This window comes from Antechinus flavipes, chromosome 6 (assembly GCF_016432865.1).
Source record: "Antechinus flavipes isolate AdamAnt ecotype Samford, QLD, Australia chromosome 6, AdamAnt_v2, whole genome shotgun sequence".
NCBI lineage: Eukaryota > Metazoa > Chordata > Mammalia > Dasyuromorphia > Dasyuridae > Antechinus > Antechinus flavipes.
Window position 1 is genome coordinate 222771358 of NC_067403.1, and position 27477 is coordinate 222798834.

A 27477-nucleotide genomic window follows, 5' to 3' on the forward strand; every position below is an offset into this window, starting at 1 on the left:
AAGGAAGAAAAACATTCTAAAATACATACTATGATAATGTATTCAGACGATTCATACAATAGTATTCACAATCATAATACCACAATTTGTTCATCCATTTCCTAATTGACGGGTATCCCCTTAATTTCCAATTACTTGCCACCACAAAAAGAACTGCTATAAATATTTTTGTAATATATCTATTTCCCTTTTTCTTTAATGTTTTTTGGGGTACATACTAGTTGTAGTATTGCTGGATCAAAGGGTATGCAATTTTTCAGCCCTTTAGTAGTAGTGGCAAATTGTTCTCCTGGATGGTTCAACCAGTTCCCCAACTTAAGGCCAAGTGCCAGTTTTTCCATAACCCCTTCAGCATTTGCCATTTTTCATTTCTATCATGTTAATTACTTTGATAGATATGAGGTGGTATCTCAATGTTGTTTTATGTTGTATTTCTTTAATTAGTAGTGATTTAGAGCATTTTTTCATGTGATTCTTTATACTTTTGATTTCTTTTTCTGAAAATTCCTTATTCATATGTATTGATCATTTATCAACTAGGGAATGAAAGGTATTAAAATATTTGAGATTGAGGCCTTTATTAGAGAAAGTTGGTGTAAAATGTTTTTCCCCAATTTCCTGCTTTCCTTCAAATCTTGGATGCATTAATTTAGTTTGTGTGAAATCTTTTAAATTTAACATAATCAAAAATTTTACTTCCTTTGATACTCATATTTGATCATAAATTCTTCCCTTATTCTCATATGACAGGTGAAATTTTCCATCCTCTCCTACTTTGCTTATGATACTGCCCTTTATGTCTCTCTTATCTAACTTTTCAAAAATTTTAACCATTTCCTTAACTGCTTATTTTAATATTAGACATATTAAATTCTGAGAAGGTAAAGTTGAATTTAGGGTGCTGCCTCACACAAATCACTTTTCCCCTCCATACTTCCATTCCCTTATAATCAGATGTAAAGGTATTGGACCAGACTGCCAGTAAAATTTCTCTAGTTATACTATATAATATAATAATATATAATACAGTATGATAGTGTATTACATGAAAAGCAGTGCAGTATAAACACAATGGAGTGAGAGTTGGAGGTGGAATGTCTGAGTTTCAAGTTATGGTTCTGTCACTAACTCATTTCATTATCCATCAAGTCATTTTTTCTTTATGGGATTCTAATGATAAAAATGAGGAGGTTGTAGGAAAGAATCTCTAAGGAGATTGTCACCTTAAGCAATCTGATGATTTTATGGTAAGCAAGCATAGCTTCTATCAAAATATGATTCAAAAGTATAGATTTTATCACTATATTGTAGTTATAAAACCATCAGAGTAAAATAATTTATATAAATGCATATGCATATGAAAAATCACAAAAAATTAAATTTAAGAAATGGGGAAAAAAAGAAGCATCACAAGATCTTAGATATAGAGCTAAAGGGCTTATAGGGACAGAAATATTATGTTTTTTCATTTGAAATGTAAAGAAAGTTTGAATAGTGAATAAAATACTCTGCTGTTGAAATTGTAAGATATTATAATTAATTTCAACTCATGGTAATATTCCCAAAAAAGCTTGTTCATCAAGAAGGCCATATTTATCATTAGGAATGTTAACATTAATATTTAGTCAAATTAATGAACTTATGTAGGTCACACTCAGTAGCTGAGCAGCTTTTATTTATTTATTATAGCTATTTATTTACAAGATATATGCATGGGTAATTTTTCAGCATTGACAATTGCAAAACCTTTTGTTCCAATTTTTCCCTTTCTTCCCCTCCACCCACTCCCCCAGATGGCAGGTTGACCAATACATGTTAAATATGTTAAAATATATGTTAAATACAATATATGTATACATGTCCATACAGTTATTTGTTTTACTGTACAAAAAGAATCGGACTTTGAAATAGTGTATAATTAATCTGTGAAGGAAATCAAAAATGAAGGCAGACAAAAACAGAAGGATTGGGAATTCTGTGTAAGGGTTCATACTCATTTCCCAGAGTTCTTTCGCTGGGTATAGCTGGTTCAATTCATTACTGCTCTATTGGAACTGATTTGGTCCATCTCATTGTTCAAGAGGGCCTTCCTTATCCATCAGAACTGATCATCATATAGTATTGTTGAAGTGTATAATGATCTCCTGGTCCTGCTCATTTCACTCAGCATCAGTTCATGTAAATCTCTCCAGACCTTTCTGAAATCATCCTCTTGGTCATTTCTTACAGAATAATAATATTCCATAACATTCATATATCACAATTTATTCAGCCATTCTCCAACTGATGGACATCCACCCAGTTTCCGGTTTCTGGCTACTACAAACAGGGCTGCCACAAACATTTTGGCACATACAGGTCCCTTTCCTTTCTTTAGTATCTCTTTGGGGTATAAGCCCAGTACTGCTGGATCAAAAGGTGTGCACAGTTTGATAACTTTTCGAGCATAGTTCCAAATTGCTCTCCAGAATGGCTGGATGTGTTCACAATTCCACCAACAATGTATCAGTGTCCCTGTTTTCCCACATCCCCTCCAGCATTCCACATTATCTTTCCCTGTCATTCTAGCCAATCTGACAGGTGTGTAGTGGTATCTCAGAGTTGTCTTAATTTCTGAGCATCTTTTTAATAGAACTTTTTGCACACACTTATCACTCAATAGTGATTATATGCTAATGACACAGATTAAAAAAAAAAAAACAAACAGAATTTATTTGTATCTCCATAATAAATGCTATACCCGAAAGAGCATAAGAATCTAATTTTCATTATAGATTTAGAGCTAAAAAGATCATGATCATGCAAGCTTCTTATGTGAAAGAGAAAAATAACATGAGCTATTTAAGGTCATACAGGTATGGTAAGTGATAGAACTGGAATTTAAATCCAGGCACTCTGGGCTCTTTCCACTGCACCATATTACTTACCAAATCAACTTGAGATGCTTTTGCAGTGATGCTTTTGTTTCTTAGAACTAGGTTTAATGATGATTGAAGTTAGTCTTCATGAGTTGCCTTCAGAGATTGTGTCATCTTCTTTTGAATAATCTCAGTGATTATCGATATTTACATTTGAGGGTCTGTTTTATACCGATCCAAAAGTCATTTGGATACATGACATAAAAATTGCTAGTAAAGAGAATGATTTTCTTATGTACTTATACATCACTTGACTACAGAGGTCATTGTCAAAAATTTCCAACATAGTTTGAATAGTTTACACATTATAAAAATTATTGCATATCTTTTTATCATTTTGAAGAGCCCTACTCTTGTAAAATTCTGGTGTAGAATGTCAGCTCTTGGATGGCAGGAGTTTTTGTGTCTCTGATGCCTAATACAATGTTTTAGCTATAGTTGGTATGTAATAAATAATTGTTCAAAATAGTTGTTATGTTTTTTATTCCTTCTTGGTTGCCATTTAGGTCTACTGTATTTTAGATAACTGAAGGATTTCCTCTTAAACTTGATAAATTAAACATGAATTGAAAATGGAGATGAATTTTTTCTTTGGATAATCCCAGAACTTGGATGGTGGTCTCCATTTGGTAAATGGCATTTGATAAATGATCCTTCTCTACCCTTTGAGTTGTTAAACTTGACTGGAAATGCTAGATTTTTATTCCCTCTGGATACTTATTTGATTATCAATATAGTTCCACAGATATAATCATGATATAATAAAAATAATCATGTAAATTATAATCTTTTATATCTCCCATTTCCCAGAAAAGTTTTAAAGAAAAATTTTCATTTTGATTAGGATTTCTCTGACTTGGGTGATAAAACAAGCAATTTCAGGAAAATTATTCTTTTTTTTTTTTTTTTTTTTTTAATGTACACCTTGTTTAAGTTCACTGGGTAAGTTTAGAATTGGTATTCAAAAGAAAATAGCTTTCTAGCATGACCCAGGGTAAATGTCTCCTTATAGTTTAGTTAAGCATTCTGTGGTCTTAAAATGGAGAGGGGAAAGAAATTCAACAGGGATTTTAATATTTCAGTTCAAGAAATTACACAAAACTACAAGAGATTATACAAGTTAGAAAGGAAATCCTTAGGTGTTAATATTACCATAGGATTTAAAGGATCATGGAATGACCACACACCTCTACAGAGGTGTCTTATGTTTAAATAGGGTCAGAAAAAATTAAGGGGTCTTCCATAGCCCCCTGCAGTGCTTAGTACATATCTGTTAACACTGACACTTTATCATATTTACACCCACATTCACCCTTTTCGTCACTCTTTCTTCTTCCTCATGTAAACCTTTTTCAGGAGGAAATGATATAGGGAAAGATTTTCCTCATTACTCTTCTCCCCATCTAGGGCACTTGGATGGACTCAGGTTGCTGAAAGCATGGGCAGGTTGTGGTTTCTGCTGACAAAAATTAAATGGAAAATTAGCAACACAATCACTGTCCCCTTTCTTCCTTTTGGTGGAGAATGTTGCCAGTAATAATTGTCAAGGGACACAACTACATTTGTTGGTATGCTTTCATTTATGCAGAAAATTATATGGCATTACACATGAATCTATGCCTTTATGTACTTTTAAAGGAGTTTGTCACATTTACCACTCAATATTATTAAATATTCTTATTTTTTATGGGAAAAAGTAAAGCCCTCCTTTTTTGAAGTTGAAGAACACCAACAATAGGAACATTTCTAATGGGAAGCATTTTATCTTGTAGCATATATAGTCTCTAAATGACTTTTGAATCAGATCCTTTAAAGTTAGTGATTACCTAAGAAGAGATCTGTAGGGTATTCTTTGTCTCTCCATAAATCATTCAGGTGTAGGATTTGAGCTGTGAGGAATCTCAGAGGCCACTTAGTATATATCCTTGTACACCTGATTTACAGTTGACAGAATTAAGACTTGCCTGAGGTTAAACAAGAAACAAGTGTCATTTAATTTACTCTCCAACAATGATCTGCCAACAATGAGGCACTGGGATAAGATGCAAAGAAAAGTAACCTTGGAGCACAAGAATGCTTTTAGAGTGAAAGGACCTGAATTCAGCTCCCTGTTTCCTCATTTAGTGCCTTCCTGACCCCTTGGCCAAGTCACTCTCTAACCTTTACTTTTCTCATCTATGACATGAGGCATTTGGAATGGATAACCTCCAACATCTCTTTCATCTCCTAACTTTGATCATTCTCTTAGCACATTGCCTTGTACATAAGAAGTGCTTATGAAAGCATAATGCTTGTTGAATTGTTGACTTTGTATTTTGGACATTAAAAAGTAGACAAGGACTCAATATCTTCATCAACTCACCATTTTAAATTTATACTATCTCAATAGGATTTTGTGGATTATTTGTTTTGTGTTTTCCTTTACTTTAAAAAAAATTACAGAAAAGTTGGATGGATCTGGAGATATGGAGTTATTTTCGTGTTCTCGAATATTTTTCTCATTTGTATGCAACATTTTTGAACATTGAGATGAAATGGCCCACACAGAAAGCTGTTCACAAACAGTGGGAGTATGGGTTCTGATCCCCAGCTTTTCTACTGATTGCCTCAACTAGTCACTTAAGTCTCAATTTCCTTATGTGTAAAACTGAATGCATTGGACTTGATGACTTCTTTCAGATCTTTCCTGAATTTAAATTCTGGCATCTTACAAAGATATGATTAAAGATGGATAATCTCACAAAACAAAATAATTTGAACTCAATATATATTAGACAGTTGTTTTGGTTTAGAACTGAATCTGATTCCAGTGATCTTGTGATGAAGAGAACCATCTACACCCACAGAGAGGATTACAGGGACTGACTGTGGATCACAACATAGCATTTTCACTTTTTTTGTTGTTGTTTGCTTGAATTTCACTTTCTTTCTCATTTTTTTCTTTTTGATCTGATTTTTTTTTTTTTTTTGTGCAACAAGATAATTGTTTAAACATGTATGCCTATATATATGCCCCACTATAAAGAGTGGGGAATTGATCAGAATACAAGGTTTTGCAAGGGTCAAATAAATTAATTAAAAAATAAATAAAACTGAGCCTGAATTCATGTATATAGCAAATCAGATCCTGGTTACATAACCCTATTAATACCTGTTACTGTTATGGGGAAAATTGATATACATATTTAAGAATTAACTACCTGTTTGAAGGAGAAATCATTGAAAACTTAAAATTTATCTTTAAATAATTTGTTTTTGCTTTTTTTATGTTCACTAGAATATTCTTGATATGACATTTGGTTCAGGAGGCCACTCAAGAGCCATTCTGCAGAAAGAAGTGGATGTTACATTATATGTTTTAGATAGAGATCCAACAGCTTATGCCATAGCTCAACAGCTTTCAGAGTTATATCCGTAAGTATTGTGCTTTTTATGTAGTTTAAATACTTCAATTCTCATGAAATTCTCTGATTTGAATTCTATTATCCTGTATATAGTGACAATTTTGCTCTCTCTGCTATTAAGTACTCTTCTTCTTTTCCCCACTGCAGTTACCTGTAATTACAGTGCTATCTCACTGAAATCCAGTTTATCTGATTATCCTCCCTGATATTGTGGTCCTTTTTGACAAAGAAGGACAAATAGCAATAATATTAGGTCTATGCTGTTTTTTTGTACTGTATTTTTCCTCTTACTGCCACCACATATCCACAAATAACGATAACTGGTTCTGGCCACTACATCAAAGAAATATGCATAGATACACATTTAACACACAAATAGTGATTTGCTAAACTTGTTTCTTAAAAAAAAAGTAAGAATATTAGTTGTTTTAGATTCTAGAAATATGCTAGAACTCCCATACTATTTATTGGAGAGAAACAAATACAAGAAAATATACTTAAACTTACAAAATTGTATTTCAGTTGTATGTATTTTAGAGTAATATCACTGATAATTAATTTTGTTTCTGATATGCAGATAAACTTTCTTCTAAATAATCTAAATCAATGCCATCTTAGTAGTACAGTGTTGGAGTTGGGGACAATGTTGTCCTTGATGAAAATGGGGTGGTAACATTTACCCTTTTGGAAAAAAGTTGATTGAGGGATAATTTGGGTTTATAGATTAAACCAAAATTAAAAGATATTAGCACAAAATAAAAATAAAAAAACAACAATGAGGAAATGAGCTTGTTTCCAGATATTTGAAGAGCCAGCTTTTATACATAAAAGATACTTTTTTTTTCTCTAGAGTAGAAGTAGAATATATAAGTAGAAATTACATAGAAACTCAGTAGGCAGAATGACTTTATCAAAGATGGAATTGTTGAACAATGGAATGGACAACTTTGTGAAACAGTGTTTAGTTCCCATGATGGGAAATGCCAGGATGGACTATAATATGTTATATATATTTTAGAAAATTGAATATTGTTTTGAAAATTGTACTAAATGGTGAATTCCATGTGTTCTTCTAGATGTCAGTTATATGAACAATATAGACATATAATGAATGATTGTTGAATCAACGGATCATTCTTAGTATCAGGAATCATAGTGATGCAAATTCTAGCCCCAAACATGGAACTTGAAATATCCTAAGTTTATTTGTATACTTTTACCTAGGAATTTGTAATTGCAGTTACTGTTACTTATAAATAAATTTAGACAATCCAATTTTTCTGGGATTCTGATTTTTAATCTAAAATTGTAATTGTTTCATTTTCAAGAGCATTTTGTGATTTTTTAAAGATTTATAAAACAACAATTAAAATGCTGTGCTCCCTGCAGTGTTCCAAATTCTCTCACTTCAATGTTTTTTCCAACTATCTTAAGAGTTATTTTTGGAAACAATAAATTGCATCCTGTCTCTCAGTTCTTTGAAGACTATTTCCTAGTTCTTTTGATCCATCTTATCTCTTATTCTTACCACTCTTAAGGCTTGAACCTCATAGAATATGGACTTAATTAGAACTGGAAAAGATCTTAGAAACCCTTAACAACTCAGTCAATAACCTTTTCCCCTCCTCTGCCACCCCTCACCCCCACTTTTTTTTTTTTTTTTTTTTTTTTTTTTTTTTTTTTTTACGAGTGAAGAATCTTAGATCCAAGAGTTTTAAGTGCTTTGTATAAAACCACACACCTAAATATTGGAGACTCTTTTGTCTTCTAAACTAGTATTGTTTTCTTTATATTTGATATCTTCTCAATTAATAAAACTTTTGAGCCATTTATTTATTTTTCTACTGGATTGGATGATATTTTCTCATTGTAAATTAATTCAATGTTTATGTTTTAGTTTGAGTTCACCATCAGAGAACTTATCTTCTTCCCATTTTTAATCAATAGTCATTGAACATCACTGTGATCAAAAAAAATTGATCTTATGGTGACTAAATCTCTGGTGATCATTCTTTCCTCATTGATATAGGTTTGTCATATAACAACAGATGCACAGTTTGTCAGAAGACTCATATTTGAAGCCTTTCTAGCTTGACATAATCTGCCAGAGACTTGAATTGTCCCAATCTTTAAGTAACCCATATCTCCCATAATCCAGGGATTGAAATTTCAGTAAAAATTTTTGTAATTATTTTATCAAAAAACTAAATGATATGAAATAATTTGAGAAAATGTTGTGACATAATTTTTTGAAGTTTCCTTTTTTTTAATGGTACTTACAACTTCCTTCGAAAAAGTATAATTTTGGACTTTTATAGAGAATCACAAATCAATGATGTTAACAAAACTAAGTAATTACAAGATGAGGCTGAAGTTTAAACTCATGCTTGACATGCTTGGCAATTACAAATAAAATCATATGTTGTCAGAAACCATAAAGTCATTCTCATATGTGGACAAAAGGAAACAAAATATAAATTAGAACAATAGGGAGTTTGATTTATTTTTAATTATAAGAAAGAAAATATCAAATGGTTTACCTTCTTAGTGAGGTGGGAAGGAGAGAGAGAGAGAGGAAGAAAATTTAAAAATCAAAAATTATTGGGGAAAAGAATGTTAAAATTCTGTGTAATTGGGGAGAAATAAAATATTAAAATTTCAAAATAATAAAAGACAAAGTAATTGCCTTACTAAAAGGAGTAATAGAACTTGGAGACATATATAGCATCACACACACACACACACACACACACACACACAAAATAGTTATTCATAATGGAATATGTGCAGGGGGCATGCATGTAGGTGTATATGAAGTATAAATTGATGACACATGCATTTCCTTCTAATTTCCTTATGTCTTTTTGGACTGTTCTCTATGGTACAATATATTCCTTAATAATTTTTTACTTAATTTATTAGCTCTACCCTTAAAGTTTTTCTTTCTTATTTTTGCCTTATCTGTTATATGCTCCATTTCATTGACTCAGATCCTCTAAAATTAATGTATACAGACAGTAGAGGAAGAAAAAAAGAGGAATGATGAGGATTGTTAAAAAATGTAGATTTGCTGAAGGTCCAAAGGCCACAGTTTAGAAAAGTGTATTGTTTTACATATATATATATATATATATATATATATATATATATATATATATACATACACACACACACACATGTATATACACACATATGTATGTGTATATACATGTATATATCACATATATGTCTGTGTGTGTGTATACACACACACAGACATATATGTGATATATGGATTTCTTTTAAATTTCCATCAGAAAAATGTTTATTGCTCCCATCATATTCTTTATGCTTCATTCTGACGTGGAAATATTCCCCAATTTCTGAAGGCAAAGCAGGTCCTACTAGGCTGGAAGAATTTCCACCATGGCCCTGCTAAGTCCTTTTGCATCTTTGGTGTTTTGATGTTGTTGTTGTTTAGTTGTGTCTGACTTTTTGGGACTTCCTTTGGGTTTTCTTGGAAAAGATACTAGAATTGTTTGTCTTTTCCTTGTCTAGCTTATTTTAAAAATGAAGAAATTGAGGCAAACAGGGAGAAGTGACTTGCTCAGGGTCACACAGCCAGTAAAGTATCTGAGGCTGGATTTGAACTCAGGTCTTCCTGACCTCCAGGCCTAGCCCTCTATTTACTGTTTTAACCCAGCTTGGGTAGAGAACAAGCTTGATCATTTCTGGTTTTTTCATCAGGTTCTGATTTCTTCACCTAGGTTCTTCATCAGGCAGGATGATGGATTTTTTTCTCCCTCTAACTCCCCCCTCCTCCATTCTATCCTTAGAAACCATTTAACTCTGATTTAGAGAGGCTCCTTTAGGGAGCCTAGGTGAAGATCCACATTGATTCAATTATAGATCCTTGTGGTATTGCAGAATATCCAATATAATCTCCATTTTAACAATACTGAAAAAACAGGTAAGTGCTTTCCAGTTATACTCAATTTTAGTATTTCTCCTTTCAACAACTCTGCTTTAGAGAAAGTGGTGAAACAAGTTTTACCACCTAAAGTTAAAAGGGCATACCATAAATCTTTGTATATTCACATCATTCATGTATTTTGCCTCTTCCTTTCCACTTCCTCCATTATTTGAGGACATTTTTTTTTCCATCTGTATACCTTATTTCTTTTTTGACAAGCTGTTTTAAATTGTTCCTAAAGTTTTGTTGGGAGCAGTCAAAGGAGCATGAATAACCCTATTTCCTGTAAGTAGAGTTGTAATTCTCAAAGAAGTGATAGCAAAATTTATCTGCTCTGACAAAAATTTCAGGAATTTTAATTGCTGGAGAAATACACTTCCCTTTTCAACAGCTAACTTCCAAATTTACCTTTACCCTAGATGGGGAAAGAGGAAGAAAAGCAATTTATTCTAGCAGCTCCCCAATTTCCCTCCCAGCACCTTTTATTGTTAAATTATCTGCTAAACATGTGTGTGTGTGTGTGTGTGTGTGTGTGTGTGTGTGTGTGTGTAGGGTACTATTGATAAACTATATCAAACATTTCTTCTTTGTCAAAATTCAGGTTTCTGGGTAAATATTCATATACTTTTCCTTTGTAAGAGACATACCTGCTATAAATTTCACTTGCTATTGGGGGTCATTTATGCTATGTGACATTAAAATGTATGAATTTCTATAAACATATCCACATTAAAAAAAAAAACAAATTACAAACAAATTATGAGTCATTTTAACTATTGATAATAGTCTTTTACCTTTTTATTATCATGAAAATATTAAAAAGTGACATTATAGTTTTTCCTGTTTGAATATTAAATGCTACTTGGAACCAATGGCCATCAGACATTATTTATCTTGAGAAAGAAACCAGCTAGCTCACTACTATGTTGAGCGTTTTTTTCCATTTTTAGGGAAGAATTTTCTTCTCATCTTGTTGAAAGGTGCTAAATTTGGAAAGCAATAGTATTAATATTGCCAAATTTAGAAAAGAATAGTCTTAAGATTTCTATTTTAATGATATTTCTTTTGTATAATTCTTTTTGTTTTAATTCTTTTTGAGATATAAGGCAAATTGGAACTCATATGTGTGCAATTTAAGAGAGTTTTTAAAATTGACCTGTAAGAGTCCCAGTCTCCTTTTTCCCAGGTATTGGTCCTCTGCCAGGACTTTATCAAGTAGGAAAGAAATTGACCCAAATCCCTGCCATATACTAAGGTCTAAAAGTCTAAACTCTGAGGAAAAAAAAAATAATGTTCATGAAAACTAATTTCTTTTCTACTTTTTGGTTATAGATTCCAAGTTCTCAAAAGTCTTAGAAAAGATCAAAGGCAATATTTTCCTACCCTAGACTTTGGTCATTAGCATTGATGAATTTAGCATGGTATCAACAAGAATTTATTAAAAACATATCATATATGGTAGATATTCTAAAAGAGAAAAGGTAGGAGCATGGTAATACAAAAGAATTAAAAGATGTCATTCTTGGTCTTAAAGAATTTGCATTCTAAATATGGAGATAAATCTACAATACATAAAACAAAATTAATGTATTCAATTGAGTGGTACTGACTAGAATGGCAATAGAATTTCACAGATGGAAAGATCAGTGTGGGTTGGAGTTAGTAAGGCATAAAAATCTCTATCTGGCCATATACATGCACTGCTTTTCTGGAATTTTTCAGATAAACTTAGTAATGCCCTAATGTCCACATTTATGATGAGCCTTTTCCTAGCCAGGAATTCTTAATTTCAGATAGGAAATGATATGGCTGTTTTTGAATATATAGAAAAGAAAGTAAAATCACAAAGAAGAGTGTCTGAATTAGTAAAAATGTTACTAGATTAGTAAAACAGAAGCTGTTATAAATATGTCTTGATTTTAACAAAACCTCTTTTGTTATGCTTGTGAAAATGATGATGGGATAGATTAGTTAGAGGGATTTAGAATTGATTGATTGATATGTCCAAGAATAATCATTAATGGCCATTGGTAACTAGGATGGAGGTATTTGGGAATAACCATTAGAGATTTATGCTTTTTACCATTTTTTTATCAACAATTTGGTTAAAGGTATAAATGATATATATATACTTGTCAGATTTGTAAATGGCCCAAACAAAGTTAGAAAGAACTGAATGAATGATACAGTAGAGAGCAAAAATCAACGGAATTGAATAAGATGGAATTTAACAGGAATCCATTTGGATTTCTCAAGTTAACTTTATAACTATAAGATGAATGAGCTTAGTGAGAATCATTTTGAAAAAAAAAAGATCTATAAGCTTAAGATAAGTTCAATTTAGAAACTAAAAAAGTGCTACTATAAATTATGCCACATTAAGAGAAAGTGTTCAGAAGTCTTGCAGGTTGCCTTGGTCAGAACACATCTGAAGTTTTGTGTTTGATTATGGAAAATATTGACAAATTGGCAATCATCGGAAGAAAGTGATTGAGTGAAGAACCTCAAGTTCATGATATAGAAAGATTGTGAAAGGCATTGGGGCTGTTTAGCCTGAAAATGACTTGGAATTGAAAAATGATAATCTTCAAATATTTGCAAAGGATACTATATGGCAAAAAGCTTTATAGACTTGTGCTTTTCCCAAAGATCAGATTCAGAAACAATGAACTAATATAAAGAAGAGATTCAAAATCATAGGAATGAGACCCATTCTCCAATTGACACATGGTCACAAGATGGTAACAGGCAGTTCTCAGTAGAAGAAAATCAAACTGTCAATATCTGTATTAATTTTTTTTTAATCCCTAGATTACTGACAGGGAAATGCTTGTTAAAACAACTCTGGCATTCCACTTGACACTCCTTTTACATCAAGGTTAACATAAAAAAGAGAATGACAAATGCTAGAGGGGTTGTGGGCAAACAGGTACATTAATACACTGAAGGTGGACTTGTCAGTTGGATGTTCTAGAAAATATTTTGGAATTATTGCCACCTCTCCTCCCCTTAAGCTATTAAACTCTGAATTCCCTTTAAATCAGCAGTGTTATTCCTGGATTTATATTCCAAAGATATCAGAGAAGAAGTAAAGGAATCCATATGTACAAAGATATTTGTGTCCATTTTTTTTTAATAATAGTAAAGATTTAGAGGCTCAAAATGGTGTCCTTTAGTTGAAGAATGTTTGAACAAGTGATGGTGTATGAATAAGATGAAATACTATTGTGGTATAGGAGAGATGAGAGAGACAGTTTCAGAGAAATATGGAAAGAAAGAGTTGTGTGACCTGATGCAGCATGAGGTGAGCTTCTAGAACCTAGGAGAACAATTTCTATAAGAAAATCACATATTAAATACAAATAATTTTGAAGACTTAGACATCTTTTTTATTTCTTGATTTCTTATTGGTTTGGGGAAGGAGAGAAGTGGAAAATGAGATGAAAGGGAAAGAATATAAGTAGTTTGAAAATAAAATTTAATTAAAAAAACAATGAATGAAGGTTACAGAAGGAAATTTCCTTTAATTTGAGGAAAAAGTTATTAACAATTAGAGTTAACAAAGTAATGGGCTGCCTTGTGAGATTAGTAGACCTAATTAAAGATACTGAAGTGAAATTTATTGTTATAGATATTGTAGAAAGTATTAATTTTCAGTCATCTATAGTTTGGCTGCCTCTGAGGACTCATCAAACTCTAAAATATTATGATTCTATAGTGTCACAAAAATATTTTTGGAAGAAAAAGATGTTGGAATATGTTCAATTACAAAATTAAAATCATGTTTATATATGTGGGTTATATTTTTGTACAGTTTGGTATTTTGATTTCCTTTATAATATAGTCATATAGTATCTTTATTCTTATTGAATCATTTTTTTATGTTCTTAATACTGAGTTATTTAACCCTTAAGTAATATATCCTGTTGCCCCCCAAGGCATAGGAAGAAAGATGTGTGGCTGATTTTTCAGTACATTCTGTTTTCAAGATTAAAATGCATTTCTTCTCATGGTTACAAATGTAATTTTTAAAAAATTCAATAATAAAACTGTTGAAAACAGATGCTATTCCTTGATTAAGAGTAGAATTTTAGATTATCATCTACTATATACCAGAAATAAAATATAGCCAAAATAAAGTTCTCCCTTTGGTTCCTTACTTGATAATTTTTCTCTTGCTTAAAGTTCAGACTAGCTTTAATCCCCACCCAATTCTCAGCCCCTATGTTGTGTATACTGGTGCATTAATAAGGCAAAAAATAGGTCAATTCCTATTTAGATATTCAGTGTGTAGGTGGAAATCCTTTGACGGGTTTTCTGGGAAAACCTCTAACATGGGAATTGCTGCTGAGATTCCAAGAGAATAAAATAAATTCTGTCAGCAGCAATATGTATTACAAATAAACACTTTCACACCCACTAAAAAAAAGGAGAGGTAGAATGAAAAGGTTATTAAAATCTAGCAATTAAATAATGTCATTCTAACTTTTAATGTTGTGAATATACTCCGAATCTTCACATTCCACTCAGTATGTTCATTTGACATTTCCTCATATGGGAGATGATGTAGAATAAGATAAAATAATTGTTATGATTCTATATCATCATTTTATGACAGTTTAATAGCAACATTATTAATGAGTATATACTCCTTTGCAAAGTAGGAAAAATGGTACAAGATTATAAAAATTTTCATTTCACAAAAGAGTGAGTTTTAGGAGGAAGTAGTTAAATCTATAGAATACTTAATATGAAATTATATAAAGCCAGATCATTTTAATATCATTTAATAAAGAAATGGAAGGGACAGCAAATAGACGTCAAATGGACAATATCTGTAATTTTTTAATAGCTATGTTTTTTTAAATGCTATCAAAACCACCAGATTTAGACTGCCTTACTCCTGTACTTGTACTATATTAGGACATGAAAATAAAGCCAAAGAAGATAAAATTAGGGGATCTATACAGGAAATTTTACTAAGCTCTTTGACTTAGTGATTTGACTTCTGGGAATATATCCTGCAGTAATTTTTGATAACAACAACAACAACAAAAACAAACCTTTATGTGTTCACAGGCTTGGATGCGTGCATACACACAATATACATTGTGTATTTGAGATTATTTGAGATAGCAAAAAGAAAAAAATATGTAAAACAAAATATGTTTCTGATGATTCAGAATAATTGAAAAATATTTGGCATTGATAGTATGATAGATTTTTACTGAGCTACAAGAAATGATGAATATGTAGACTTCCTACCTACATTAATGAGCAAAGCTGAAATAAATCATCTTCCAAGCCTTCTGTTTCTTTCTGTTGGTGGCTACTACTAAATCTTGACTGTGGGTCCACAGTATTTGGAATTAAGCATAATATTCCTGGCAATTTTCATTTTTTTAATTTCTTTCAGGAGGTGACCAGTAAATTTTTTTAAATTCTCCTTGACCCTCTGTTCTAAGATATCTGGACAATTTTCTTTTATAATTTCTTGAAATATTATATCAAAGCTCTTTTTTGATCATAGTTTTTCATTACTTCTATAATTCTTTAATTACCTTTTCTTAATATGTTTTCCAGGTCACATTCCCTAATGAGATATTTTGCATTTTCTTATATTTTTCAGTCTTTGAATTTGTTTGATTGTTTCTTGATGTGTCATGGAGTCATTATCTTCCAGTTGATCACTTCTAATTTTAAGGCATTGAGTTTTTGTATCCTTTTTTCCATTTGGCCAATTTTGATTTTTAAGAGTGATTTTCCTATAACATTTTTGTGTCTTTTAAAAAATAAACTATTAATTCATTTTTTCATAATTTTGCATTATTTTCATTCCTCCTTTTTCTTTTGCCACTTTGATTTAATTTTTTTTTCTTTTTAAAAGTTTCTTTCTTTAGCTCTTATAGGAATTCACATTGGATTTATATCGTATCTGCTTTTTATCTTGAGGCTTTGCTCATTTTTGTATATTTCCAAGATGTTGTCTTTTTCTTAGTTTGGTCTTCTCTGTCACCATAGCAGCCTTTTAGGATCTTGACCTTCCCCCTCCTTTCCTTTGGCTCATTTGTCCAATATGTTTTTTGCACTTGGACTTTATGCTAGAGTTAGGCTCTGCTCACCTCACAAGGGTGAGAAGAGGAATTACATATTTGAGTTTTTTAGTCTTTTATGTTCTTCTTGCTACATTCACAGCTCTAGGGCTAGAGGTCTACACGTCTACACTCTAAAACCTAAATATCCAAGGAGCTTACATTTTAGTGAGGAGAAAGCTCATTTCCCCCCAGGGATCTGGTGCTTTGAGATTTTATTCTATTTTGATTATTATGTTTAGCCATGGGACTGTAATGATTAAATCTTTGTTTCCTAACTAATACATTGGGACACTTTGCTGCATTATGAGGTAATGATTGTGTAACAACATATTTAATTTATTCACAGTAATTGCCAGTTTTTTATACTTTATGTGATACACATTATAATAATCATAAATAGTTGGAATGTTAGTGTTTAATGGGACAGATGGAAAGAGATGACTGTCTGGCTTTTCTGGTGAATGGAGGATAGAGATGAGGGAGTTTCTGTTTATCAGCCGCTGAAAAAAGTTTGGGAATCATTAAACTGCCTTAGGTATTAGAATAACACAATTGTCAGATACAATCAAAGCTGTTCTTTCAGGGTGGTAAACAAACGTTGATAGTCATGTTTTAGTTCTACCCGAAGCAAGTCACTTAATATGTGCAGTGCATACTCTTATCTGTAAAATGGGTATTGGTTTTTCTTGTCCTACTAACCTCTTACAGTTGTTGGGAGGAAAACAGTTGACAAACATTAAAGCTGTCAGATCCCCCAAAGTAATCAAATACTTTTGACTTGTTATAGGGAATAACTATTTTAAAAATAATTTTGATTTTTTAATTTCTTTGACAGTATTATTTTTCTTTTGACTATTGAATAAAGGTTGATAGTAGTTGGGAAATTTGAGATATTGTAGCAAAAGAAAAATGTATCAGGGAGAGAAAGTTAAGAAAATCAGAAGCATTAACAATTCTTTTTAGAGGATTTTTTTTCTGGTCATTTAAATCTACAGTTCTATATATAGCAGAGCTGCTATATAATTTGTATGTTGAAAATCTGAAGGTAAATGAGTGATTGTCTTTGAGCATCTTGATGTAGAAATCAGAATAGAGTTTTTTAATGGAGTGAATGTGTAATGGTTTATCTTATAGTGATGTCACCTGATAGTGTGCCTTATGTTGTATAAAACCAGATATATGAATTTTCTACCATCCATAAAATTCTCCTAATTTCTTTCAATTGATTCTAAAAAGCATTTAGAACCCCAATTTGCAGATATAAATTCTGAAATTCTATGAACTCAACTTTAGATTTGTCCTACTCTATGACCTGAACTGTTCTGCAGAAATGAACATTTGGAACTTACACAAATTGCCTTTAAGAATATTAATAAAAATTCATATTTTAAGATGATGTCTTTTTGAATCTCAGATCATAGGAGGTTGACATAGGATTCACAGACATGGTTGCTTATGATTAGTACATAATTGTGTGTTGTATTAGAGAGGGACCTTAATTCCAGTACTTCCTTGTTTTCTTCTATCAAATACCCATAATGTCGACCCTTTTGCTGGCACCTATTAGATAAATAATCAAACAAGGAGGAAAATAGCATATTTCTACCCTAAAGCTGAAAGATGAGAAAGGAGAATATATAACTTGTCTTATTTCTCCCTGGCCATATCTTGTGCATTTTAAACTCTTATGATATTTGGTGGTCACTTGGGATCAAAATAAAGCAAGCATTTAAAAATATATGGAAAAACATCTTTTATGTATATGGTGTACAGTTTTCTGCTTTGTTGTCTTTATTTGGCCTTTGTGACGTCTTATGATTTTATAGCAACTTGGAATTTGGTTTTTTTTTTTTTAATTGAAGAAAAAGATTTTTAAAAAATATTCTTCTTAGCAACAGATTTACTTTTTTCAAATATCAAATTGAAAAATGTTCATAGCAGTACACTTGTAGTATCCTTGGATTGGTTATCTTTGATACATAAAACATGAGTGACCAAACAGAAAGGAAAACTCATACTTCATATTAATTCTTAATACTTTCTTTCCTGATGGGCCACCTAACATAATAAGAGTGTTGTTGAATACCTTTTTATAAAAGCAACAAATGATTTCTTATAAGTGAATCTTACATTCCACCTTTGGTAAATAGGATCAAATTAGATCCTATTTCAAATGGTAATTTGTTATTGTTGGCCCATACCTGTAATTTTATCCATGAAGCATATTCCTTGTATCTTTCCTCACTGAAAATTAGTGATTTTTCTGTAATTCATATCTTTAGTGTGTTGCCTAGGAAGCTGAGAGGTTAAAAGTCACTTTTTATGCTTTAAAACCAGAACATTGCAAAAGGCTGGATTTGAATTCTGTTTTGCTGCCTTTTTTTCCCCTATACCATACAGCTTTTTAAAAATAAAACATTAAATACTGAAAATATTAGCAATACTCAAGAAATTAAGAAGATGTAATCATATTTTTTAAATGTTATAAAATGGAAACATTGAGAATGACAACATAGTTCTTTTGACATTTCAGACACTTAATAAATGATTCTTTGGTTGTGGTTCTAGAAGCTCTTAACATGTGATTTTCTGCTTTGCCCCATTTATATTTAAAATATCACTATCTTTTTACAGATCACATCTCAGTTAAGTAAAATGTGTTTTCTCTGTTATGGTGTCTTCAGATGTTATATGGTAGGAACAACTAAGAAGACTGAAATGCCCTTTCCCTAGTTTGCCGAAAAGGAATATTCTGATGTATGCTGGGACATGGAGTTGTCTAGCAACTAGCTAATTTCTGAAGATGATCAGCAAATGAATGGTGAATGCCTGTGTCAAATCTGTGTTTCCACCTTAGTTTTCTTTATCTTACTGATAATGTCCTCCTCTTGAGCTATCTTCTTAACTTAAATTTGGAATAGTGTTACAACATATACAATTGGGAAATCTTGTGGCTATAGTATCGAGCAGAGACAAGATATTTACAAAATAACAATGCTGGATCTGCTTTATTATTTAATGGCATCCCCTACCAGTAAATATTTGTATCTCAAAGCCTCAGCCTGACAAGGTGCCAAACCAGCATCCATATCACCCCTTCTGTCATGTACTTCCTCCTCCTCTTATTGGTCCCATGCACCATAACTAGAATACCAGGAAATATATAGATATGTCCAGTCTTAGATCTAGCTTTGCTCCCAAATCTCTGGTGAAGAACTGCACTCCACTTTCCTCCATTCTCATCAGGGATCTTAAATTTTTTTGGGGGGGTGGGGGGAGGAGAGGAGAGAATGCATTTCCTAAAACAGGCTGGGGTCATCATCTATTTAGGGATTCTGTGAAGGAAATCCATTTTGAATGTGGAAGTTGTACCAGATAATCTTTGCATTTCTTTTTGGTGCTGAGTGTCTGTGATTTTCTGATCCTTGTTCCCTGAATTCAATGTATTAACTCTCTGAATTCTGCTTTCTACTTAGTAGATTTAGTTTAAAAGAACAAAGCCCGTTTTTCTGGAGACCACATTTCCCCAAACTTGAGTGTTTTAGTACAGTGTCCTAAGTGCTAATTCTAAGTTTAAATTTATTGCACTCCCTTATTTGTACTCCTATTAGGATTTCTAGTCTTGGGCTAGACACTAAAGAACCTTAGAAATATACCTAGTATTATCCTTACTGTATCATTCAAAGGTATGTCAAATTTGAGCAGAGAAGGCACCTTTGAGAAATAAACAACTGGTTAAGAATATGGTGTCCAAGGATGGAATCCAAACTTATTTCAAAAGATAGGAATTATGGATTCCTGGCCAAAAATGGAGTGTGGCTAAAGAGGGCTGTTCAGAACATAGCTGCCTCAAGCCCTACAAATATCATCCAAACAAGTTGACCAAAAAGCAAGAAAGAGGAAAACTACCTATATATGAAAACTGCCTATATTTATCAAGCTATCTACTGTCACAAAGTGTGGTTCCATGTTGGAAGCATTATAGCAGCAGAGAGAGTCAGAAATTTACAGGAGATAAAATATAACAAAAGATCAAATAAAACTCATGAGCTTCTCTGACTACAAACAAAAACATGTTAAAGAATTGTTTCAGAAAGACAATAAAAGTTTTCAACATTCAGAGGAAAAACACATTCTTAGGAAAAGAAAACTGAAACAATTTTGAAGTTTCATAATCAACAAATAGCCAAAGATAACCAAAAAAATTCAGAAATAGCCATTCTTGAAAGGTCTGTGGGAATGTAAACATGCTTATAAACCTTTGGTTATAAACCCTACATTTGTTGGGATGTTCTAGAAAAAAATTGTATTTATGAAGAAAAATTAACTAAGTTTTCACCATGTGATTCCACTATTGGACTTAGAGTATAAGGAAATTCTGGGAATTTTTAAAAGAACATATGCATGCCAAAATATTCAGAATACTCTTTGTGATAGCAAAGAATTGTAAAGAGGATGGCCATCAATTGTGGAATAGTTGAACACCTTTCGGATGCTAATGTAATCAAATATTATTATACAGTTAGCTGAATGTAAAAGTAACAACAGCAGCATGATAGGACTTAGCTGGACTTGATGACTTCTGAAGACCCTTATTGCTCTAAATGACCTCTTGGCTCTTCTCCTAAGCTTGGGGCCAATAACTGCTTTTGCAGCTGTATCCCTGAGACATGATGGCAAAGTTCATAGCCAATGGATTTGGCCATATTGGATACCAAATATAATACACTCATGAAAGAGATGAAACAAGCATTAGAAATGTCTTTAAAGAGAGTCTTTAGGCTACACAAAGAGCTAGCTTTATTATTTGGCTTTATCAGTGATAACTCACTCTTATACTTTTGATTCTATCCCTGACATTGCCCTTAAATACTATTTTGTCAAGCTTATTTCTTTTTGTGGCAAAATGTATGGCTATAGAACCATATAATAGAACTCATAGTTTATATGGCCTCCAAGGGATAGAGTAAAAAATCTTTTTCAGCTGAAAGAAGACTGACCACTGGGAAGCCCACATCCCAAATCAGTTTCTCTACCTAATGAATCTTGTACCCCACACCATAGGATATCCCTGTAGTTGGGAGCCAAGCCTAGTCTTATGTTCAGTACCACCAACAAAATCAAACAAAAACCTGTGATTTGTGATGTACAATTGAGTCATCAGAATCAATAAAACAATGTACCCACTATGGTAGCTGAAATGAAAAGAACATTAAGTGAAAGCCATTCTCTAAGTAACTGTAATCTCTGTCCTGGAAAGTGGGTAATAAACTATACCTCCCTTCTGTTAGTAAGTTGATGGGGCATTGAATATACATAATGTATGCAATGTCTGACATGATCACTGTTTTAGTTATTTTTAGTTAAACAACTGATCTCTTATAAATGACTCATCTTTTTAATCAGGATTTAATGACCTGTGTTATAATGCATAATATTATTCAACGGTTGTTGTTTATTTTCATTTGTTAACCAGAATATATGATTTTATATTTTACTACTGAATTTAAACTATAAATATGTTTTATACATTTTCAAATAAAAACAATTCCAGCAAGGAGGAAAATGAAAGATTGTTCAAAAACAAATTCTTCCCAAAGCTTTTATTAAAAGAGGGATCCCAGAAAGGGACCTGTATGTGCCAAAATGTTTGTAGCAGCCCTATTTGTAGTGGCTAGAAACTGGAAAATGAATGGATGCCCATCAATTGGAGAATGGCTGGGTAAATTATGGTATATGAATGTTATGGAATATTATTGTTCTGTAAGAAATGACCAGCAGGATGAATACAGAGAGGACTGGCGAGACTTACATGAACTGATGCTAAGTGAAATGAGCAGAACCAGGAGATCATTATACACTTCGACAACGATATTGTATGAGGACATATTTTGATGGAAGTGGATTTCTTTGACAAAGAGACCTAACTGAGTTTCAATTGATAAATGACGGACAGAAGCAGCTACATCCAAAGAAAGAACACTGGGAAACAAATGTGAACTATCTGCATTTTTGTTTTTCTTCCCGGGTTATTTCTACCTTCTGAATCCAATTCTCCCTGTGCAACAAAAGAACTGTTCGATTCTGCAAACATATATTGTATCTAGGATATACTGCAACATATCCAACATATATAGGACTGCTTGCCATCTAGGGGAGGGGCTGGAGGGAGGGAGGGGAAAAATCGGAACAGAAATGAGTGCAAGGGATAATGTTGTAAAAAAATTACCCTGGCATGGATTCTGTCAATATAAAGGAATTATTAAATAAAAACTAAAAAAAAATAAAAAATAAAAAAATAAAGAGAGAGAAGAGGGGGAGGAATTAGCAATATTGTTACACAAAAAATGTCCATTGAAACATTTTTAAATGCACAAAAGAGATCAGATAATTTATTATATACTTTTTGAAAAGTGGTATGACTTTTTTAAAAGTTTCTTGTATAATTCTCTTGTTTTCTGCTGCTTATAATAAAATCATCTCTGTTTCCCTTTTTAACATTCAAGTTCAAAATAAGATAAAATAACAAGATTTAGAAACAAAAACAAAAACAAAAAAAAAAAAAAAAAAAAAAGAGGGATCCCAGGACAGCCTCCTATTCTTCCTTTTCCAGATGGCCACACTCCTTTGGACTGTGTTACCTCATGATCATCTCCACTATGGATCCTTTTTTTTTTCTACCCCTTCCTTGATAATGTATTGTCTTCCTCTATTAAATGGGGAATTCCTTAAGGTCAGTGATAAAACAAAAATGATTTTTGGGGAGTATAAAACCAAGATAAATAAAAGACCAATACAAGAATAGTGCCTCATTACTAATGGGTTTAAATCACCAATTCCAGAAGAGTCCTCAATCTTTCCCATTTCCAGACTTTTTTACTCAACTCATCATTCCTGCTTCTTCCCACATGGTCTCCATTCCTAGGTCTCCTGATTCTGATAGATGTTGGATGTAAGAAAATGAAATTGGGTAGAATTCTGTAAAAAAAAACCTTCCCCCTTATATTCTTACCTGACTATATTCATAGTCATATATTCATTCAGTATATACCTGATACTATATTCATATTTCTCCCTGCCCCTCTCACCTTCCCTTCTAATGCATAGATTTCCCCCATTACAACATACGTAAACTCTTTCTTGGCTGAGACTCTCTTATCTATTTCTATTTTATCTCTATCTCTTAGCATGGTGCCTGTCACAGAACTAACGCTTACTATCTAGCTAACTAGTTATCTGTCAGACCGTGTAGTAGTTGGTAGATGTAATTGTTGATCCATGACCAGTGATCTTTACAGGATTGTGCTTGAAGCTATCCAATTCCACAATGCCACTGATATTCGTTAAGAAACAAGGGTTTATTAAGTACTTAGCATGAGCTAGATACCATACTGAGTGCTGAGAATATCAAGATTTTTTATAAAAATAAAAAGGAGCTCATAGCCTTTCACAGAAGATAATATGTAAAAAACAAAACAAACAAATGAAACAAAAGAACAACTATACATAAAATTGATCCAGGATAAATTGAAGATAATTTTAGGATTAGCATTAGCAGAGAGACTTTTTGTGGATGGAATTTTAGTTGGGATCTTGTGGCAGCCAGAGAAGCTAGGAGGGAGAGAATTCAAACAAAGGTTAGTGAGCTGGCTTCACAGCCTAGAAGGCCTGGATAAAAGCTCCACCTCAAACATATTCATATGTAGTCGGATGCACACCATAGGCAAGGGAGTAAATAGCTCAATGTGTAAGAAATTCTTGAAAATTACAGGTTGTAAAAAAGGTGCCATCTTGCAGAGGTAGAAGTTTCCTTACCTAAGAGTTGCCTGTGCTAGTACATCACAAGTCCTATAAAATAGCTTTTTCAGCTTTTTCAATTTTATCTTTATTTGAAATAATTGTTTCTGAGAATGAATTCCTTGGTTTTGTAGGAGAAAAAAAAATGGTACTTCCTTTTAAGTAGATCCTGGAGGAAGAATTAGTAATAATAATCCTTAATGTCAGAGTTGTTCACCAAAATACATTATATCTCATGAAAAAATTTAAGTTTAAACAACTTGGATTCATAAACTCAGAATCGCCCCAACCTTCCCTCACTCTTATCCACATATCAAAGAAGTTGCCAAGTCTTGTTCATTCTACCTCCAGCAGGCTCATGGAACTCATTCCACTTGACTTCCATGGAAGTCATTCCACTGCCTCTTAAGAATTTTTAGTTTCTTTCAAAACTTATCTTACCCACCCTACATCTGATCTTTTCTGTTGCTCCTGGAGATTGATGCCTGTCCTCTCTCTCTGTATTTATTTTCCATGCATTCTGTGTATGCATATAGTGTACACCTTGTCTCCAGTGTTAACTCTTCAAGGACAGAACCAGTTTCACATTTGTTTCTGTATCTTTAGTGCCCAGATTTAGAATGTATTAAGCATTTAGCCAATGTTAATTACTTGGAGTGCATGACAAAGTGATTCCTAAGAATCCCATAAAAGCAGAAGAATGTATCTATATAGCTCATATAAATTTAAAGATATGTTTAGTATTCAATCTCATACAAAGGGTCTATAGAAAAATAGTTACATTAACGCCCTTTGAATGGAACTGTGAACTGGTCTAATCATTCTGGAAAGCAATTTGAAACTATTTCTTCAAAAAGTTTTAAAGTGTTCATACCTTCATACCTTTTGACCTAACAATACTCTTACTAGATTTAAACCTCAGGGATCAAAGAAAGAGAAAAATAACCCACATGTTGAAAAATATTTAGAGTAGCTCTTTTCATGATGGCAAAGAATTAGAAATTGTGGTAGTGTTCATCAATTCGGGATTGGCTAAAGAAGCTCTATAATATATATACACAAGTATTTTTATTTACGTGTATATATATTAATGTGTATGTGTTAATATACTTATTTATTTTAGTCTATATTAATTTGAATGTTGTTTCCTCCATTACACTGTAAGCCTCTTGAGGACAAAGACTGTTTTTTTCCACTCTTTTTATATATTTACTGCTTAGCATATTGCCTGGCACATAGTAGGCAATTAACTAATATTTGACTGAATAATAACAAACAGTATATAATGTTATATTTTTGTGAAATTATTCATGATATTGAAGAAAGATACCATATTTTACATAATAAATTATTTAAAGTCTTTCTTGGATTTACCCTACATTCAAACTTTCATTTCCATGACAGAAAATCTTTGTATTTTTAAAAAATTCATCTTGAGTTGTTTATTTCTTTATCTTTCCAGACTTCAGTGTAGCACAACAGCAATATTTTCAGGGACTAATTTAATGCTATATGATGTAGCACAGGTCGTATTTGGATATAACACTAAGCATTCCTCAGAAATTTGAAAAATCTACTTAATTTGTTTCAAAAAGCAAAACCAACTTTTTAGTAAAAAAAAAAAAAACTTTTTAAAATGAGTATCAATTGTGAAGAACTACATATAAGGTATCATTGAAACCAGTATCTTTTAAAAATGCATACTGTTTAACTAGATCCATCTTTTGAATACCATTGAATTATATATTTAAAAAAACCCTACAACAATATCTTTTATCTGAGTCATTACATATTCTTTATATAATTTGCTTCCTAATATTTTGACCATCTTGTCAAGGCTCTGACCATTCTACATGTGTTTAAGACTTATTTATATATGAAATTGAATCATATCATACTTGAACTTAATTATCAGTAGAAGTAATGTTATGCAGTGAGTCTACCTGGATATTTTTCTGTTTTCATAACTGGTTAAAAATAAATATTTTATAAGCCAGTTACCAGATACTAGTTTTCTAAGTCTTCTGAGCTGCTTTCTGCTAAATGATTGACTTTTCAAAATAAGGAGTTCACTGCTATATATGTTTGGATGGTGGGTGGATTGTTTTTTTCTACATTTAACTGTTGTCAGTCTATTAGTAGTTGTTATAGTTTGACGCACATATCAAGCCATAAGGTCAGAATCAGGGCACATTTTAAACTTCAGTGGCAATTTAAAAAGAGCTTCCTGAAATAATGCATCATGCTGCTATCCGGAACTAAACACACTTTTTCTTCTTATTGGCCTTCTGACGTCTTTTGCCCCATAATCAACTTTTAGAGGTACAGCAGGTGGCTTGAAGGTAGACTGAGTTAACGATTAATATGGCTTTATACAGCTTTTTGCGTCACTTTTTATTTCCAAATCATTTGCTAACAAGTCTCCCAAGGGTTTGAAATCGACCAGGAAAATAACCAAAGGGAACCTGTGAAAGAACTGATAGTGAAGAAAATTAAGTGGAAAACACTGGAGCCAGAATAGGGATGCCATGTTAGTTGTTGAGCTTCATTTTATAAAACCACATTTGAGACTTTGAGCATGGTTAGTCTCACTTAATTTTGGATAATCATTTTATAAATAGACAAATCTATCATAGCCTTTCAAACATAATCCCTACACATGAGTAATCCAACATGGTTGGAGAATTTCACCCTGATTTAGAAGTAACTGAAAGTTTTACCCAACTTAATTTATTGATCTATGATCCACTTTTTTTTCTCCTTACTCAATAGCACTTTATTTTTTTTCCAATTACATGTAAAGATAATTTTCAACATTTATTTTTATAAGATTTTGATTTCTATTTTTTTCTCCTTCCCTTCATCCCTCCCATTTCCCTAAGATGACAAGCAGTTTGATATAGCTTATGCATGTACAATTATATTAAACATTTCCACATTAGTCATGTTGTGAAAGAAGAATCATAACAAAAGAGAAAAACCTTTAGAAAGAAAAAAAAAAAGAAAAGAAAATGAAAGTAGTTCTTTCTTTGGGTGTTAATAGCATTTTCCATCATGATCTTATGGAATTGTCTTAGGTCATTGTGTTGCTAAGAAGAGCTAAGTCAATCATAATTGATCATCACATAATATTGCTGTTACTGTGTACAATGTTTTTCTGGTTTTGCTCACTTCACTCAGCATTAGTGATGAACTTCTTTCTAAAGTGTTTTATAAGACACTTGGATGACCCATTAATCCTTGAAGATCAATGTGTCAAAGATCCATTTCTTTTTCTCTTTGACTTCTTTTCCTCTGAAGCAGCTTCTCTT

At 32.2% G+C, this 27477-nt stretch overlaps 1 protein-coding gene across 3 annotated transcripts in view; it reads left to right on the forward strand.

Moving 5' to 3' along the window:
* Positions 1–27477, forward strand: part of METTL15 (methyltransferase like 15) — a 180912-nt gene that overhangs the window by 86235 nt on the left and 67200 nt on the right. For all 3 annotated transcript variants that reach the window (XM_051966581.1, XM_051966579.1, XM_051966580.1), the window contains exon 3: positions 6196–6332. In XM_051966581.1, coding sequence (XP_051822541.1) covers positions 6196–6332 — 137 coding nt within the window. The remainder of the gene's footprint in view (positions 1–6195; positions 6333–27477) is intronic.